This window comes from Syngnathus acus, chromosome 14 (genome assembly GCF_901709675.1).
Source record: "Syngnathus acus chromosome 14, fSynAcu1.2, whole genome shotgun sequence".
NCBI lineage: Eukaryota > Metazoa > Chordata > Actinopteri > Syngnathiformes > Syngnathidae > Syngnathus > Syngnathus acus.
Genome location: NC_051099.1, coordinates 3917308 through 3935370, shown reverse-complemented (window position 1 = coordinate 3935370; position 18063 = coordinate 3917308). Strand labels below are relative to the sequence as shown.

Genomic DNA, 18063 nt, shown 5'->3' with positions numbered 1-18063 from the left:
TGCGAATGAAGACAAATGGACCAATGGCCGCGAGGCCTGCATTATGACCGAAGAAAGACGTGGCGCTCCATTGGAGGCGATGTGACAAATCAACGTGGAGTTGAATTGATTGACAGCGCGCTACGTCGAATAGAAAGCCAGGAAATTACTTCGGGGCGTTCCCAGGAAGAGGCTGCTTGCATTTTCCTGTAATGGCGGAGCAGGCGGAGAGCGAAGCGATCGGATTCAGCGACAGTAGGTCAGAAATTAACCGTCTTGAGTTTCCAGAGCCTTCACTCCGCCGTGTGATGTTGCACGCGTGTTGCTGCTTTAAAATGAGATCGCCGAACGGTTCTATTGCTTCCCGAATGTGTGAGGCCAAGACGCTGTTTGTGGATGTAGCTTTGGAAGCTAATGTTCATTTGGCTAAATAGCTGGCGGCTAGTTGTGGTTAGCTTAAACGCTACGTTAGCACATCCAGAGCATCTCCACAGAAATTTGTCCCTTCAATCGCGGTGCGTTAGTCTATTCCTTTGAGCTTTTACACTCACTCGTGTGTGGCACGTACAATTGTTTTCCCAAGTTACCCTGCTAGCTATCGCTGGCTAGCCGAGGCAGCTGCGATTGGCTGCACTCAAATCGAACGCGTGCGGCGTTTTGAAGGCGCCCGCCCCCGAAAAGCTTGCTTGAGCTCAGGTCTTTACCCGCAGACGTTTCAAATTGGAGTATTGTGCTCAACAACGCTCAGCTACAACAAAACTGTAGAGACAGAACAAGACCATAAAATCCCATACACGCACAGAAACATTTTCTTTTGTTGTTTTCTTTTAATAAAACATATGCATTGGCTTTGTTTTTCTAGCTTCTTGGTCACCATGATTTACATTTGAGTGTGCATGTGCTGCAGGATGGCCCAGCAGGCCGTGCGGTTCCACGGACCCGTCCCGGCACCGGTGACCTCGCCTGCCCCCGCCGCACCGGGTCCCGGGCAAACTCCTGTGCTACGCGGCCCGCCGCCCCTCCTCCGGCCGCCACCGCCCCCCTTTGGAATGATGAGGGGACCGCCGCCGGCTCGTCCCCCCTACCCGCGGCCACCCTTTGACCCCAGTATGCCCCCCATCCCGCCACCAGCAGGCATGCCACCCCCCATAGGACCGCCCCACCTGCAGGTGACATATGTTTAGCACTGGCTGCCACTAACCACTAGCTAACAACTATTATGTAGAATTTAAATATATTAAATTAATGGATGAAATCTTTGTTGAAGTTTGTGGCGTCTTTCCTGCAGAGACCCCCGTTCCTTCCCCCTCCCATGGGCAACCTTCCACCCCCTCCGGGGATGCTCTTTCCTCCCGGGATGCCCCCGGCCCCTACTTCTGCAAGCCCCACGCCCACCGAGGAGATCTGGGTGGAGAACAAGACGCCCGAGGGAAAGGTAAACAAATCTGCACTTGGATGCCCTTGCGTTGTCCCGTGATGCCTGGCTTCACCGCTTTACACCCCACCCCAGGCTTATTACTACAACGCTCGCACCAGAGAGTCGGCGTGGACTAAACCGGAGGGTGTGAAAATCCTCCAGCAGGCAGAACTCAATCCACTTCTGGTGGCGGGGACTGGCCCCGCCCCGGCGGGGGCCCCTGGGACCTCGGGCACGGGGACCGCCAGCGTGGGTGCTCCTGGTGCTGGGACCTCCAGCCCCGGCGGCACTGTGGTCATTAGCGCCAGCAGCATCAGCACCACGGCCAGTGCGGCCGCCTCACCCATTAACGCCGCCTCCAGCACCCCCTCTCGCACACTCAGCTCCAGTCCGGACCCGACCTTCACCTTGGCCCCCTCCGTCACCATAGCAGGTTGCACCACACAGGTCACACGACATCAGGGGGGTCCAAACATGGTCGTCCAAGGGCATCTTTTGGGAATCTCCTGAGATTAAAAGATTAAAAAAGATTAAAGAAAAGATGCAAGTCAGACACGATTACTGGAGGTCTACGTCCTGTGGGCGGCAGTTTGGACATCCCCGCACCGCGTACATGCTCACCACCAAGTCACACATGTGCCTCCGTTCCTTCCAGCAGCCGGTGCCACAGCGGAGCTTATCCCCACCTCCGCGGTCAGCTCATCGGTGGCCGCCGCTCCAATCATTGCGGTGACAGTGTCCACGACGCTGTCCCCGTCTCCCGTCACGGCCGTGCAGACGGTCCCGATGCTGCCCGCCGCACTGCCACACAGCGTGGCCCAGCCCACCGTTACCGCTGCCATCCCCGCCTTCCCGCCTGTCATGGTGCCGCCCTTCCGCGTGCCTTTGCCGGGCATGCACATCCCCCTGCCAGGTGAGAGCAACATTGCTAACGCCGGCTGCACATTTCCACACATTCTTCACATAGATTTTTGAGGTGATGCTTGGCTTAAAAATCTTCTAAGAAAAAAAAAAACCAAGTAAATAATAAATTTGTGTTGATTTTACGTTACAACAGTCTAAAATGAGCATCAAGTAATGAATTCAGCTTTGGCTTGAAGCCATCAACTGATGCAAATAGAAAAACAACATTGTGTGCATGATCCTCACCAATTTCTTGAATTCACAATCAAAACCAGAGATGCATGTCAAAACAAAATGATTGACAGAAAGAGAGACCTCGTTTGTAAGACGCCAATTTTGTCCGTGAGTGCTTGGCGACAGATGTCGTGCTTGTTTTCCTCCTCTCCTCTTCTCGTTTCTTTCCTCCACGTGCTATCTGGTGTGAGGGCGCTAGCTTGCATCCACTCAGCATTTTTTTTTTTCTGGTCAAATTGGCCAAATTTTGTTTTCTATCTATAAAATGTAACCATGACAAACAGAATTCTTTTCCAGATCCCCCACCCCGCCAATGTGGCCCTTGAGTAGCAGTTTACCCACCCCTGATGCTCCCCCACGCTCACAAAGACAAACAGTGTGTGTTGCTGGTGGCTACCACCAACCAGATGCTTGCTTGTGCATTGTTGTTGTTGCAGGTGTAGCAATGATGCAGATAGTTGGCGCTCCCTGCGTAAAGGCGGGCCCCGGCGCCAACGGTAAACGCACCCGCCCGCTTCAATAGCATGCTAGTCCGTCGCCGCCACTCTGCACTCCTCTTTTGCTGTCCTCACACAACACAGTCACACCACATGGATGGCACATTTTGTGATTTCGCTCACAACCACACATGCAAAATTGCTATGTAAGTTTTTGGTTGTGAATATGTGGTTGTGTATGTTGGAGGCCACCTGTGAGTGTGGTTGAATCATTCTATACACTTTGGGTTTGTTAATGATCATGTGACACCGTTGGGTCCAATAACTTTGACCCCCCCTTCAGGAATGCTGCCCGGCATGGGGCCGCCCCTGGTGTCCATGATGCACCCACAGCTGGCCTTGTCAGCAGCGCCAGCGTTGCAGCTGCCAGAGTGGTCCGAGTACAAGACGGTGGACGGCAAGACATACTACTACAACAACCGCACCATGGAGTCCACTTGGGAGAAGCCGCAGGGCCTACTAGACAGAGGTGGGAACCAAGCGCTGTAAAACTCAACTTAGGTAGGTACTACAATGTTGCGCATTTGTGCAGAAAAAGAATTGGAGAAGGTCAAGGAGCGTATGGCGCAGAAGGAAGCTGAGGCCATGGAGATGGAGGAGGAGGAGGCAAAAATGCTCATCAACAATGAGAAGCAGGTAGCGCAAATTTTCCCCCTCAGTCAAAGAATAGTCAATGACAGTGCCGAAATTGTTTTTTTGTGTGTGCCAAAGGAACGCAAAGAAGAAGAAATGAGCGAGGAAGAGAAGGCGGCCCAAAAAGCTCGTCCGGTGGCCACCAACCCAATTCCGGGAACGCCGTGGTGCGTGGTCCACGCCAGCGAACGGTGGCCGACGAGGGCCGGCGTCTGTGCTAATTATTGTGCTTTCCGTCAGGTGCGTGGTGTGGACGGGGGACGAGCGCGTCTTTTTCTACAACCCCACCACTCGGCTGTCCATGTGGGACCGCCCTGATGAGCTGCTGGGACGCACCGACGTTGACAAACACATCCAGGAGCCTCCGCACAAGAGAGGCTTGGATGACGCTAGGAGGACAGGTCCCGCTGACTCTCTCTGGCTTTTGTGTGGCTCCTTTGTGTGTTTGTAACTGTGTGTGTGTGTGTGTGTGTGTAGTTTTCAGCAAGGAGGAGCCGGAGCTGGGCCCGGCCGCGGACGACCTACACGACAGTGAATCCTCCAAAGCCAAGAAGAGAAAGTCAGTCAGTCACCTATACGTGCCTTCGTGACTTGCGTGCCTGTGTTGGTCTGACACGGCCGCGTACGTCATTTTTCTGGCTATCAGGAAGGAGGACGCCAACGAGGCTGACACTGAGAAGGAGGCAGTGATGGAGGCAGAGCTTCGGGCAGCCCGCGAGAGGGCCGTGGTGCCCCTGGAGTCCAGGATGACACAGTTCAAAGACATGTTGCTGGAAAGAGGGGTATGTATTAGTGTACTTTGACATTTCTAGGGAAATGAAAACCTTTTGACGCTTGTGCGTTTGTTCCCTACAGGTGTCGGCTTTCTCCACATGGGACAAAGAGCTTCACAAGATTGTCTTTGACCCTCGCTATCTCTTGCTCAACCCCAAAGAACGCAAGCAGGTGATGGCTGTCTCCTCCTTGCCCTTTTGCCTCCCGCCCGGTTCCACCATGTGGCTGCGCTTACAGGTCTTCGACCAGTACGTCAAGACCAGAGCGGAGGAGGAGCGGAAAGAGAAGAAGAACAAGTTGATGCAGGCCAAAGACGACTTCAGGAGAATGATGGACGAGGCCAAGCTGACGGCCAGGTGAGATGCCCCGCTGGCGTCACCCAAGAGGCCTCTTCTAACATTCGTGTGCTCCTGGCAGGACCACCTTCAGCGAGTTTGCCAGCAAACACGGGCGTGATCCTCGCTTCAAGAGCATCGACAAGATGAAGGACAGAGAAGCCATCTTTGTCGAGCACATGACTGCCCTAAAGAAGCGAGACAAGGACGACTCCAAGTCCAGAGGGGAGAAGGTAAGGAGCCCCCCCCCCCCCCACACACACCTGACTCACAAGCACTTGTGCGCCGGCGGCAGGTGAGGCAGGACTTCTTTGAGATGCTGAGCGACCAGCACGTGGAAGGAGGACAGCGCTGGAGCAAAGTCAAAGAGAAGATGGAGACGGATCCTCGCTACAAGGCGGTGGAAAGCTCCGCCCTCAGGGAGGAGTTCTTCAAGCAGTACCTGGACAAGCAAGCCAAGGTCGCTCACAACATTGTTTGCTTCAACAGCAGTTTTCTCTACTCCGTGGGATCGCTAACGTATTTGTGGTCGCGCAGAGCCTGGACTTGGAGAAAGAGCGCGAGCTGGAGCGGCAGGCTCGTATCGAGGCCAGCATGCGGGAACGCGAGCGCGAGGTTCAGAAGGCCCGATCGGAACAGACCAAAGAGATCGACCGCGAGAGGGAGCAGCACAAGAGGGAGGAAGCCATCCAGCACTTCAAAGCGCTCATGTCCGACATGGTGAGGTGCTCACGCACGCGAGCGCAACTGCAATGAGACACGCCCTGCCTCACCCCATCTTTACGCCGGCGCTCGCAGGTACGCTCGTCCGACGCCACGTGGTCTGACACGCGGCGGAACCTTCGCAAAGACCACCGCTGGGAGTCGGCGTCGCTTCTGGAGCGCGAGGAGAAGGAGAAGCTCTTCAATGACCATGTGGAGGCGCTGGCTAAGAAGAAGAAGGAACACTTCAGGCAGCTGCTGGACGAGACCACCGTGGTGAGTCAGCACTTGCCGCAGTGCGCCATATTTAAAGTCTGTCTTCACTTGCAGCTATTCATGCCTTTTATTTTGCAGATCACACTGACCACCACCTGGAAGGAGGTCAAGAAGATCATCAAGGAGGACCCTCGATGTATTAAGTTCTCTTCTAGTGACAGAGTAAGGCACAGCTTTTTTTTTTCACCCACTTTATTTTTATTAGACACAACCTTGAGGTTGTCTGACGTTTACGTTGTTGCTTTTAGAAGCGCCAGCGTGAGTTTGAAGACTACATCAAAGACAAGTACATCACGGCCAAAGCTGACTTCAGAACTCTCTTGAAGGAGACCAAGTTCATCACGTACAGGTCTGTGCCTTCCCTTTGTTCCCGCCCGCTGATGAACTGCCGCGTCTGTCCGTCGGTGACCCCTTTTCCGATGTGCAGGTCCCGGAAACTGATCCAGGAATCGGAGCAGCACCTGAAGGATGTCGAGAAAATCCTGCAGAACGACAAGCGCTACTTGGTGCTGGAGTGCGTCCCCGAGGAGCGTCGCAAGCTCATTATGTTCTACATCGAGGACCTTGACCGCCGTGGCCCACCCCCGCCCCCCACTGCCTCAGAGCCCACGCGCCGCTCCACTAAGTGACCTCCAGCTCCCGCCCTCACCCCCACCCGCTGTCACCACCGGGTGCACGGGTTGCAAAAGGCTGCGATTCCTCGGGCCCTCAGGGGAAATAGACTGTTCCAAACGGCAAACTTACCGTGGGAATTGATGCCTAAGTACATTGAAACTTTTTTGTTTTGTCCAGAGCAGATATCAAAGCAGATTAGCTAGCTCTCCTTGCCCACAGACGCGGGCATCTTAGCAAATGGAAAGCTCGCAACGAGTTAAAAAAAATAAATAAAATAAAATCCGCCAAGCAAGCGACTGCTCCAAACTGTAAAAAGTGCAACTGTCAAGCACAACTGTTCTGCTTCGTTTCCATCAATTCCCATGGAAGGTTTACCACTTCCTCCAATTTTGCAAGCCTCTTGGAAGCTTGGAGCCCCCCCTCGCCTTTGACCTTTCACTTCGGTCTCGAGGGATGACGAGATGATGAAGATGCTGCAATCAACTCTGCGGCCGCTTGTGTATGATAGCTCATGTAAATCATCTTCAGTGTGTGTGCGTGTGTCGGAGGTGAGACAAGCCTTACAGCGCCACCACCGTCCGGAATGTTCGCAAACTTTGTCTCCACGTTCTAATAAATGCAACTTCTCGTTTTTTTCAACCTCCAAAAACGCTTCTTCCACAGGATAATATCGAGCCAGCAAAAACAATGAATTTGAACAAAGGAAATCACTAAAACATGGAACTGAATTAAGCAAAAAAAAAAAAATGCACCACCTGACTGGAATGCAGCATAACTACCATGCAAAAGAGAAACGAGATAAAAATATTACATGTTTTCAACGAACATAACGGTCCAAGCCACCTTGTCATGTCACATGATGAGCGCGGTCAGACTCGATCAATCGACTATCGCAGCGGCATCGATGAGCCTGCTAACGGCTAACATAAGTGTGAGCCGAGCGAAGGGGAACGTTTCTCTTTGTCAGTCCGCTCTCGTCGTCTCTTGGTTGGCATGCGGCGTTCCTCAGGCTTCGGGCCGCTGCTGGCCGCTCTCGTGGCCCTCTCGTCGGACTTTGCGTCCGCCGCTCACGTGGATGGAGCTCCGCCCTCCAAAATAGGTAAAAACAACAACCCAATCGCCTATTTGTGCAATGTTGCCCAATATCTGGATGTTCACAACATCCCCGGAACCGCTTTCCACCTTCTTCATATGTCTTCCTTTTTCCACAGCAACCTCAGATAAGCGGAAGAGGATGAATAGATGATGTTGCCATAAAGGTGTGGCGCTGTTTTGTGTTTTCAGCCGTGGTAGGCGCGGGCATCGGGGGCAGCGCCACGGCGCATTTCCTGCGGCAGCACTTTGGGCCCGAAGTGCAGCTGGATGTGTACGAGAAGGGTGAGGTGGGCGGCCGCTTGGCCACTGTCACCGTCAACCGGAACCAGTACGAGTCGGGCGGCTCTATTATCCACGCGCTCAACCTGCACATGCATGACTTTGTCAAGCAGCTCGGTGAGTGCGTGTTTGTATGCATACGCACACATGCGCTGAAAATGTGTTTACGCGTGCGTGTGTGCGCGCGTGCACGCGCAGGGCTGAAGCAGCGTCGCAGTGTGTCTGGCAAGACGGCGGTGTTTGATGGCACGTCGGTGATTGTGGAGGAGACGGACTGGTACTTGCTGGACCTCCTGCGCTTGTGGTGGCGCTATGGCATCAGCTTCATACGGCTGCAGATGTGGCTGGAGGAGATCATGGAGAAGTTCATCAGGTGCGCGCACGCATTCAGACTAGGAAAGTAGTGCTTTGCCGCCATCTTCCAGCATCCCTTTGTTTGTATGTGGTAGGATTTACAAGTACCAGGCCCACGGTTACGCCTTCAGCTCGTTGGAGGAGCTGTTGGAGTCGCTGGGTGGGAGCGGCTTTGTCAACATGACGCGCAAGCCGCTCTCCGATTCGCTGCTGGAGCTGGGCGTGTCCCAGCGCTTCATCGATGAGGTGGTGGCGCCCGTCATATGGCTCAATTACGGCCAGAATGTTAGCGTACCCGCCTTCGCAGGTTAGAGTGCTCGTCGTCACTGAGTTTGATCCAGATGGGGCATAGCTGAATAATGTACAATTCAAGTCATGAGTGTGTTGACGTTTGCGGTGGTTGCCTTTGCAGGCGCGGTGTCGTTGGCGAGCGCCCATTCTAACCTGTGGGCGGTGGAAGGTGGCAACAAGTTGCTTTGCGACGGCCTGCTCAAGTTGGCCGAGGCCAACCTGCTGCAGGCGCGTGTCACCTCGGTGCGACCGCTCCACGAAGGTAAAATCCTGGCGCCACCTCGGCCGCAGGAATCCAACTTCCTGCACGCCGGCATGCACCCTGGTTTATTTGTTGCGATCGTGAGCTGGCACGCCTGTCGCTGTTTTCCTCACAGGCGACGCGCTTCAGTATGAGCTGAGCGTGGCGGATGAGGAGGGCGAGCGGCGCTCGGGAGTCTACGACCTGGTAGTGGTGGCGGCGCCGCTGCGGGCCGGTGGCGCCGGGATCTCCTTGCCGGACTGGGAAGCACCCGTTGCACCCGGCGAGGGCGAGTGGCAGGCCACAGTGGCCACGCTGGTGCACGGCTACCTCAACACGTCACTCTTCGGCTTCCCGGATGCGCGGCTCTTCCCGTACGCCAGCATACTGACTACGGCCGCACCAGCGCTCTTCTTTAACAGCGTGGCCGGCGTTTATCCTGTCGACGTGGCGCCGGACTTCCGCCGCAAGCGGGCGCACGAGGCCGCCGTCTACAAAGTCTTCTCACCCAACGTGCTTACCAGAGAGCAGCTCAAGACGCTCTTCAGGTGAGACGCCGTCACCGAAGTCACGGCGCGCAGGCCCTTGACGCATGTCGTCGCACCCCGCAGGTCGTACTACTCGGCGCAGGCGACCGAGTGGCAGGCGTACCCTCGCTACGGCAGTGCGGCGGGTGCAGTGCTGCCCCCTGTGGAGCTGCGGCCGCACCTCTATTACTTGAGCGGCATCGAGTGGGCAGGCAGCGCCATGGAGATGAGCGCCGTGGCCGCCAAGAACATCGCCCTGTTGGCCTACCACCGGTGGCATGGACGCAGTCTCAAAGTGGACCACAAAGACCTGCCGCGCGCCATCAAGACTGAACTCTGACCTTGGACGGCTTGGGGCCTCGAGGCGTTTTGCTTGCGCATATGGAAGGAAATCTGTATTTGTATAGGTTGATATCTGTCAAATTAATTGTGACCATGAATTATTTTGTTACTAAAACTGCAAAAATAAACAATGTTAACTTATTTTTATTAAACTTGTGGCAGTTAATTAATTCTACTTAAGAAAATAAGGTATTCGCATAAATGATTTTACTGTTACGATAAATTATTTTACACAAAATGAAAAATAGCACAATAAAAAAAAAATCATTTTACGCAGTAGTTGGCCAGGTCCACAATTTCAGTTCAACAATTATTTCTCTTTTTTTAAATTAATTTAAATTTAATTTAAATTTACTTAACAAAAGGAATATGAAACAGCAATAACACTTTGGATCAAGTGTGCGCAAATCGTGTTTATCCTGCAGAACGCGGAAGACGTCACTCCCATTGGCCGAGCCACGTACCACGTGGTGGGGGAGTCACGCGCCTTCCAGGAAGCTACAAAACAAAACAAAACAAAAGAGCGAGAAGCAAACTCGGTGAGAATACGAAAGAAACAAGCCAGCGAACTGAACCGCACCACCCAACCAAACAAGCCTGCGAGAGGGACGCCAGCGCGGCCCAACCGGAAGTGAGTCAGCAAATCGGTGAGTGCGACGCTTTTTTGGGAGATCGGGCCAAGGTTTTGCGCTTTGGAGATTTCGGCCGCCGCGGAGGATTATTAGCTCGGCGGCTAGCCTGCCAGCTAGCGCCCCTCCTCCTTCCCTTCCTTCGCTCTTCTTACTGCTGTTGCGCATTAAATCGGCGGAAAAACAATAAGAAAACGAAGAAATCGAAGGCGTTCGGCTTGTGTTTGCAATTGTTTCGTGGGTGCAGCTGATCAGGTACCCCCCCCCCAGCTCAACCAACAATAACAAGCACCCTTTCGTGGTTTCTCATGTTCATTGGGAACATTTAGCAGGCGTGGGGTGCCCGTCTAATTCCCGGCCACTACGACTGGAAAGCAATTGCGTAACAAGATATCTGTCACTTTCGTAATGAACACACTTACACAAGGACATGTTGATTTGTGGTTTGTTATTGGCCGTGGATGGCGTGGAACGTTGACTTTCGCTGCCACGGTACACGCCCCCCAACACACACACACACGCACATGCTAGAACATTCCCCACCCCACGCCCCCTCGCTTTGTTTTCTCATGAAGTTCATTTTAAAAAAAAAAGCGGTATCCATGTTTTAGGAGGAAACTTGATGTTTGACGTCACGCGAGTGGGAATGTTTCCTCGAGCGAACACTTTAGTGTCCAGTTCACGGCGATCAGCTAGCCATTAGCACGCGTTGGTTGGGGCTTGAAGGTTGACTTTGTTGTCGAGTGTTTTTTACGTCTGTGGCGAACCAAACGCGAAACATTTGAAAGTAGGCCAGCGAGAGGCAGGCCTCCGACTTGTTTATCTTAAGCCTCAACCAACCTTGAACGAGTGCTCGCTCATTATGTACGAGCGCCTCGCTGCTGACGGCGAACCTGACCAATCATGTTGAGCGCGGAGGCGGGCCGACACAGCCGCTCGACCAATGGTAGGGCGAGACCGCGTGGGTGTTGGCGCCGTCAGGTTAGATTGAGCGTTTGTTTTGCTTGCTGGAGGATGTGAGAGGCAGCTCACCATCTTCGTTCGTCACCACTGTTGCCACATTCTTAGGTTTGATTGTTGTCTTTGAAAGGATCTGGATAATAATACATCCTGATTATCATTAGGATGTAAAAGTTTATCCTTTCTTTCTTCCACAACAATGAACTATATTCGTTCCTGCATAGTTTATGAAGGAAAAATACCGTAAACATCGAAAGGATTTAGGTGGCACTTTAAATCCTTTCAAACACACACACAATAAAAGAACCCCGACTGACTTTGCAAAGAGTCTGAAACATGGTACTTTACATCCTGTCTTTTCTCATTTATTACATCTATTTCTAAAATAGCAGTGTCATTCCAAACAAGCAATTTGTCTAGATGTTGCAGTCCTTGCTTGTCTATTGTTTATGGTTTCTTTAGTTTGGAAATAAACAGAAGTACCAATGACAAAATCATCCACACACTCAGAATGACAACTGCAAAAGCAATATAATGTCTATAGTTTCTTTCATTGTTTTCTTCCCTGATTGTGTTTTCCGTCCTGTTCTGATGTTTATCAGATCGTCTTAAATTAGATCGTCTGGAGTCACGACACCCACCCGAGTGCCGCCGCCACCTTTTGGTCCAGCTCCCCCACGCTCTTCTCCCAAGCGACCTCAAACCCCTGGGACTGGACGCCAGGCCCAGAGGTTCCCCACCGCTGAAGCGCTAGGCTGCATCTTGCGATGCCTCAGGTGGGCCTTTGTCACGTGCTGTGTTGCTATGGCGACAGACCTTATGCCCAGGCATGTGGGCAAGGAGAGCTGCAGTTGCCGTTGGTTGAACAGAACAAACAGACCCAAATACAATGTTGTCTTGGGATGTACGCCATTTCAATCAAGCAATTGAGTGAGCGCCAGCGCATCCGTGCTTATGTTGACGTGTGAACGCGTATGTTGCAGCCCAGCGTGAGTGGGATGGAGCCTCCCTTTGGGGACGACTTTCAGCACTTCTCCTTCGCCGACCAGGCACTGACCAGCACCGAGCTGCTCGCCAACACCTCCGACCCTGACTTTATGTATGAGCTGGTGAGTCAAACACTCAAGATGCAAGGTCATGTAGGTCCGTAAATGTCCTGCCTTCTGCCCCCCAGGACAGAGACATGAGTCACCGACAGAGTCCGTATGGAGACGGCATGGTGGGCGCGGCCGATGGCGCCAAGGATTCTGACGCTGGAACGGAGCAGCAGCTGATGATGACGCTTGGAGAATGCGACGCGCCGCACGGCGGCTCGGCGTTTGAGCAGTGGGACTCCTACTGGGAGGACCTCACCAGGTAGGACGGGCTCACGATGCCCTACTGCAATCTACAGGATGCCAAGCGCCCACGCGGAGCTTGCCTCTGTTTTAACACGTGTGTGTGTGTTCTTGCATCCGTCTGCATTCAGATACACGCGTCTAGCCAGCTGCGACATCTGGGGCACCAAGGAGGTGGACTTCCTGGGCCTGGATGACTTCTCCAGCCCGTACCAGGATGAGGAAGTGATTGGCCAAACGCCCACCTTGGCTCAGCTCAACAGCGAGGACTCGCAGCCCGTGTGCGAGGCCTTGTACCCGCCCACCGAGCCTAGTCCGCCCGGGCCCCAGCCGCCGCCCCCCGCCAAGCGAGCGCCACTCCCCGCGTCAAGCGCCGGCCTCACCCGTCCCTCGGCCAGCTGCGCCTCCTCATCCCGCCCCTCCAGGAGCCTCCTGCCGGACTTCCCCGAAGGCTTCCAGAAGGCCACCCGGCCAGTCCCGTCCAGCACAGAGACCATGTCCAAGACGGAGGCCAACCAGCGTGGTTCTCCTGGCAAAGGCCCTATGCGGGCGACCCCGTCGACCAACTTTGACTTTGTGCGGAAGCCCAAAGTACGCCTGAGCGCTCACAAAGCGCAAGCCGACGCTCCTTCGCAGACCTGCTTGGAGAGGACGGAGGCCCCCCAGCCCCTGCAGCGCCACAGCGTGGCGTCCACGTCGATCGACGCCGCTTCGCTGGCTTCTCCCGCCAGCCTCGGGTTCGGCGCAGGCCCGCCGCCAGAGGACGCCGGCCCCGCTCCCCTGGAGGGCAGCGCCCCGGGAGGGGTGCCCCGAGGGCCTGAGAGCGGCGGGCAAGGGGAGGAGGACAAGAGCAAAGAGGAAGAACACAACTACTCGTTGTTCCTCACCCGGAGCCGTCTCGCCGGCAGGAGCATCTCACGGCTAGACGAGGATGATGATGAAGAGGAGGAGGAGGAGGAAGAGGAAGAAGAAGAGGACGACGAAGAGGACGAGGAGGAAGGCGACGAGGGCGACGGGCCGGAGCTGGACGAGGAAGACCGTGAGGAAGACCTTGAGGAAGACCGCGACGAAGACCGCGACGAAGACCGCGACGAAGACCACGACGAAGGCTTTGGCAGCGAGCACGAGTTGTCTGACAACGAGGAGGAAGATGAAGATGACGACTACGAGGCCGATAAGGACGACGACATGAGCGACGCCTTCTCAGAGCCTGGTACGCACGCTGCCACTTTCTTTTCTTTGTCGTTCTTTTCATCTTCACGTCTTCACATCCACATCTTTTTCCTTCTTCACACGTTCCTCATCTTCATCCTTTTGGTGGGACAGGCTGCGACCTGTCCCTCCCGGAGGACGCCAAGGGCCTGACGCCGGGCGTGTCGAGCCGCAAACGAGGCAAGCGCCGCTACTTCTGGGAGTACAGCGAGCAGCTGACGCCGTCCAAGCAGGAGCGCATGCTGAAACCTTGCGAGTGGGACCGCCACACCCTGCCCAGCAACCTGTACCAGAAGAATGGACCTCTGCACGGTAAACCCGCTCGCTTTGAGCATTTTGTAACTCAGCAAAAATGGACTGCGTGTAACAGTGTGTCTCGCCCTGCGCCTCGCAGGAAAGCACATGCTGAAGAGGTCTCGGCGGACCGACGTTGAGGACTTGACCCCCAACCCCAGGAAGCTCCTGCAGATCGGCACAGAGCTGCGCAAACTCAACAAGGTGATTGGAGACCTGACGCCCGTTAGCGAGCTGCCGCTCACTGCCAGGCCGTGGTCACGCAAGGAGAAGAACAAGCTGGCCTCCAGGTAAGGCCCCCACACACACAGACACACACCCGAGTGGCACCACGCTGACGTGTCGCTTTGTACAGGGCCTGCCGTCTGAAGAAGAAGGCGCAGTATGAAGCCAACAAGGTGAAGCTGTGGGGGCTCAGCACCGAGTACGGTATGTTTGGGGCTCGCCTCCTTCCTTACTTTAGTCACATTAGTTTGCCATTCCACCATATTGACAAGTGCGGAATTGTTCCTGCTTCTGTGTGGCGTCCGCCCATAGATCGCCTGCTGTTTGTCATCAACGCCATCAAGGAGGAGATCGTGAGCCGCGCCGAGGACTCGTCCCCTGGCACCAGCAGCATGAGCGACACGCTGGACAGAATCATCCAGGACAAGATCGGTGAGGCCCGCCGCCCGGCACCGACTTTCCCGTCAACCACTCAAGGGCATTTTTTGAAACGTATTCAGTGGCAACTGGACTCCCACGCGCCTCACATTTTTTTGAGTTACAAACATCGCTTGATCAATTTGGGTTTGTGTTGCCATCAATCGACTTCCCGTTTGTGTCGGCAGTGTCGCCGCCTGTCGCCGGACAGACTTCGGACTTCGTCAACAAGATCTTGGAGAACACAGGATGCGGCGACCCCACCGGCGGGCTGGTGGGCCTGCGGGTGCCCACCTCCAAAATGTAGACCAGCACTCTGGAGGCGCGGCATCAGTGTTCCCGCCTCGCTGTCCCCCTTATAACCACGCCCCCTTTGCATGCCCTTCCCACCTGGCCTCAATGCACACGTGTAGTCGCACGACCCCGGCTTTCCGCCCCACCCCATCTTCCCCCACCCCCACCCTCCAGGCCAGCTGTGCCGTGACAGCGTGGAATCCCGTCGCCACGGCGAACAGAAAGGCCTCGATATTGCCGAGCGGAACGGGATGTAGTATGGTGCTAGTTCTACACGGGCGGGGCGAATCGGGCTGCAAGGAGGAAGATGAAGATGGCTCCGCCCCCCTCTTGTACAGTAGACGTGAGTGAGTTCATGCTAGTGTTCCGAATGATCCGATTCTATTCATTGTGCCTTGTGTGTGTGCGCGCGTGTGACGGCGGGAGAAATATTTGTGTGTGCGCGTGGAAAGAGAAGTTGTGATGTGTTCAAAGATCTTGTGAATGTGCGTAAATATGAGCGCTCTGCTTGCTCGATGCCACAGAGTCACTGTATGCGTGCGTGCGTGCGCGCGCGCGTGTGTGTGTGTGTGTGTGTGTGTGTGTGTGTGTGTGTGTCTGGGGAGGGGGCTCTGCAATAGATGACAGTTGCTGGGTGGTACTCTCCAGGTGGGCGAGGCTGAGAGCTATTTTTGCGTTACAAAGGAATATTTGCACACTCGTAATCTATTTTCATTGATTGTTTTGTACCAAAGACATGCAACAAAATGGCCACCCAGCCAGGCAACGTAAGGTTTTGCACAGCTTACATGACGCCGTATTGAATGTAGAAGTTGGGGGGGTATATTGGGGAAGGGGTGGGGTGGGAGGGTCTGAGGTACCCCAATAGAACTGTGAAGCTCGTTGGGTCCACAAATGAAACATTTCTTTTTCGGTCCACGCGACAAGCTAAATGTGCTAAGTGCGCTAACTAGATAAGCTACCTGTTTGTTTGTTTTTTGGGGGGGGGGGGGTTGTCGTAAACACAAGAACCAAAATGTTCCTTATCTGCTCCCCTGCCCTGCGCACTGTGCCGTCTTTGGCCGCATCAGTTGCTGCGGCTGTCGCTCTTCAAGCGAGCGTGAGCGTGGTGCCTTCGGACGTGCGCGTGCAGCAAAATGAAGGCTTGCCGCTGGGCCGCACGGCCGAAAGGGCTTTGTCCTTGTTTCTTCGAACGCTTGGAAAAACTTCACAAGGCACTTGCGACATGGCGAGCAAAATTTAAATCTGAATTTCAAAATGTACAATTATCGTCTTGTACTATTCTGCCTTTTATTCAAAACAAAAAGACTATCGTGCAGGGACCTCCGATTTCTGTAATCATGTCAAAATCAGAAGTTTCGGGTTTGCATGCCGGCACTTTTTTTCCAAGTCCCTGTGATGTCCGTCGCCCACGTTTCCGTTGCGTTGAAAAGCGGACGGAATCAAAGTTGCGCTTCTATTTTTGTACCTTTGCTGCGTGCTGGCCGGCCAGCATTGAAGGCTTGAAAGGTGCGCCAACGGAAACGCAAACTTACATTCCCAGCAATTGTAACACAACAAGTTGACGTTCCCGCTTCCAGAATGTTGCTTTCTTTGTTTTCCGCACAGTGAGAGTGAATAGCAGCTTGCGCTGGACAACTATAGAAGTCGTCGTCGTGGATCTGTCAAAATCTTTTCTATTTGTACCGGTGCGGTTGCGTCGAAAGAAGGGAGAACTTGGTGCTCTTTGGGAACGACGATCCAAGACTCTTATTTGACTGGCTTTCCTCTCCTCTCCCGTCCAGTTCCATTTCTGTAAATAGTTACAAAGTTAAGTGTGCTTGATATCTACACTATAGAAGAGTCACTATATCAAGAAATATATATATATATAATATACATGTCAAGAATCCTATATATGTTTAACGCAATTGCACTTTGTCCAAAAAAAGAAAAAAAGAAAAAAGAAAAGCATTTCTCTTCCATTTGCTGCTAAAAAAAAAAGGCCTGGTGTGAATGCTGCAAGTGTACTTGAGCGCCACGAGCTCGGCCGCTCTTCGTGGACCGGGCCGGCCTCCGATATTTGGGAGTCGGCTTAGGACCTGACTGGTTGCGGCCCACGGCTCACCCTTATGATGATCGTGGCACAGTCTGTGACGGGACTCGGTGCGGTCTTTGACCTCGACCCTTTGCCGTCTCCGATCTGGTCCGCCACATTGTGAGCTGACTTTGTCCGCTATATGACTCAGGTCTGTGACCCGGCCCGGCCAGGTCTACGAGGCGGTTTAGGAGCGGGTTCGGAACCGTGCGTGGTTCCCAGGAAGCCCGTCGTCTGGTCCGGGTTTAAATCCGGGCGCGCACGGTGATCCCTTTGCCTTGAGATGAGATTTCCTATGGAAAAGTGATTGCGCTTTGACTTTTTTCAGGGTGATATCCAGCCTAGAGAGCTATATGCTATATTGTTAGCGTTTGTAAACTGATTTCTACTTGTGACTTAACGAGGGGCCGGGGCTTAGAAGTTCTATATCACTGTACTGTATATGGCACGCCAACAACCAAGACGTCAATCTGGATTTTATGGCCTTCTCTTCAACTGCTTTTCACGCTCAACAACTAATCAATAAATAACGCGGGCGCGTGCTCGCCCTATACGGTCAAAGTCAACTCAAACCCGCTCGGCCTGATTGGCTCAGAACCACCTCGACTGAAGTAGCAAACTTTGTCAGTTCCGTGGGGGGGTCAACCACCGGCTGATTGACAGTGACTGGCTGTCGTGCGTGCATGCGTGTGTGCGTGCGTGTGTTGGGAAAAGATGGGAACTCTGTGGCATTTTTTCCAGTTCAGGAAAAGAAAGGAGAGAGACTTCCCGCCAGTAAATGTCGTTCTCTTCATTGGAGGTGTTAACGTGTGCTACTTTGTCAAATAATAAACGTGGATGCTGAAGCTGGTGTTTTAATTCAGTCAATGCATGTGTGATATAATTGGTGATAAAAAAAATCAATGTGTTAGGGGGCCTAAGGTCATAGGTCAAAGGTCAGGGGTCAAAGTTCATGGGGGGGAAAAAATAACTACAAGATTGGGTTTTTTTTAAGAAAAAAAAGCCATGCTCTTTTTTTATGGAAAAAAAACATTACCATACATGGTCATTATTATGGAAAAAAAGGCTCACGGTACATTTAAATTCTTTTTGATAAAAACATCGCCTTACATCGTCATTTTTTT

At 53.5% G+C, this 18063-nt stretch overlaps 3 protein-coding genes across 5 annotated transcripts; all 3 read left to right on the top strand.

Annotated features, from left to right (window-relative positions):
• The first annotated feature begins 157 nt into the window (after window positions 1–157).
• Window positions 158–7004, top strand: tcerg1b (transcription elongation regulator 1b (CA150)). 3 transcript variants are annotated; one of them, XM_037269568.1, is made up of 21 exons: window positions 158–238; window positions 887–1148; window positions 1268–1414; window positions 1490–1829; window positions 2052–2309; window positions 2971–3030; window positions 3314–3499; window positions 3563–3666; window positions 3742–3830; window positions 3904–4064; window positions 4141–4222; window positions 4310–4445; window positions 4519–4608; window positions 4675–4793; window positions 4855–5005; window positions 5068–5232; window positions 5310–5492; window positions 5571–5750; window positions 5829–5912; window positions 5999–6099; window positions 6178–7004. In XM_037269568.1, exons 1-21 carry the CDS (start codon window positions 192–194, stop codon window positions 6377–6379), a joined length of 3147 nt encoding a protein of 1048 aa, XP_037125463.1. In that variant the 5' UTR covers window positions 158–191; the 3' UTR covers window positions 6380–7004. The 3 variants fall into 3 exon arrangements, with proteins under 3 accessions (XP_037125463.1, XP_037125465.1, XP_037125464.1); XM_037269569.1 differs by having other exon boundaries at window positions 192–238; window positions 2055–2309; window positions 6178–6379; XM_037269570.1 differs by lacking the exon at window positions 2971–3030.
• A 225-nt stretch (window positions 7005–7229) lies between these two features.
• Window positions 7230–9641, top strand: LOC119133586 (prenylcysteine oxidase-like). Its single transcript, XM_037269571.1, has 7 exons — window positions 7230–7464; window positions 7650–7856; window positions 7938–8112; window positions 8189–8400; window positions 8506–8646; window positions 8762–9173; window positions 9237–9641. The coding sequence occupies exons 1-7, from the start codon at window positions 7359–7361 to the stop codon at window positions 9490–9492; spliced, it is 1509 nt and encodes a 502-aa protein (XP_037125466.1). The 5' UTR covers window positions 7230–7358; the 3' UTR covers window positions 9493–9641.
• Window positions 9642–9968: 327 nt separating this feature from the next.
• crebrf (creb3 regulatory factor) lies at window positions 9969–17784 on the top strand. Its single transcript, XM_037269613.1, has 10 exons — window positions 9969–10141; window positions 11686–11859; window positions 12067–12192; window positions 12258–12439; window positions 12552–13633; window positions 13747–13944; window positions 14027–14216; window positions 14282–14355; window positions 14464–14583; window positions 14757–17784. The coding sequence occupies exons 2-10, from the start codon at window positions 11851–11853 to the stop codon at window positions 14873–14875; spliced, it is 2100 nt and encodes a 699-aa protein (XP_037125508.1). The 5' UTR covers window positions 9969–10141; window positions 11686–11850; the 3' UTR covers window positions 14876–17784.
• Window positions 17785–18063: the final 279 nt, after the last annotated feature.

Bases quoted from the DNA above. Each gene is read 5' to 3' on its own strand.
- crebrf (XM_037269613.1), top strand. The intron at 12,193-12,257 runs GTGAGTCAAACA...TCTGCCCCCCAG, and splicing joins CTGACTTTATGTATGAGCTG to GACAGAGACATGAGTCACCG. The intron at 13,634-13,746 runs GTACGCACGCTG...TTGGTGGGACAG, and splicing joins CGACGCCTTCTCAGAGCCTG to GCTGCGACCTGTCCCTCCCG.
- LOC119133586 (XM_037269571.1), top strand. From the start codon at position 7,359: ATGCGGCGTTCCTCAGGCTTCGGGCCGCTGCTGGCCGCTCTCGTGGCC. The intron at 7,465-7,649 runs GTAAAAACAACA...TTGTGTTTTCAG, and splicing joins AGCTCCGCCCTCCAAAATAG to CCGTGGTAGGCGCGGGCATC. The intron at 9,174-9,236 runs GTGAGACGCCGT...CGCACCCCGCAG, and splicing joins CAGCTCAAGACGCTCTTCAG to GTCGTACTACTCGGCGCAGG.
- tcerg1b (XM_037269568.1), top strand. From the start codon at position 192: ATGGCGGAGCAGGCGGAGAGCGAAGCGATCGGATTCAGCGACAGTAG. The intron at 239-886 runs GTCAGAAATTAA...CATGTGCTGCAG, and splicing joins ATCGGATTCAGCGACAGTAG to GATGGCCCAGCAGGCCGTGC. The intron at 4,065-4,140 runs GTCCCGCTGACT...GTGTGTGTGTAG, and splicing joins GGATGACGCTAGGAGGACAG to TTTTCAGCAAGGAGGAGCCG.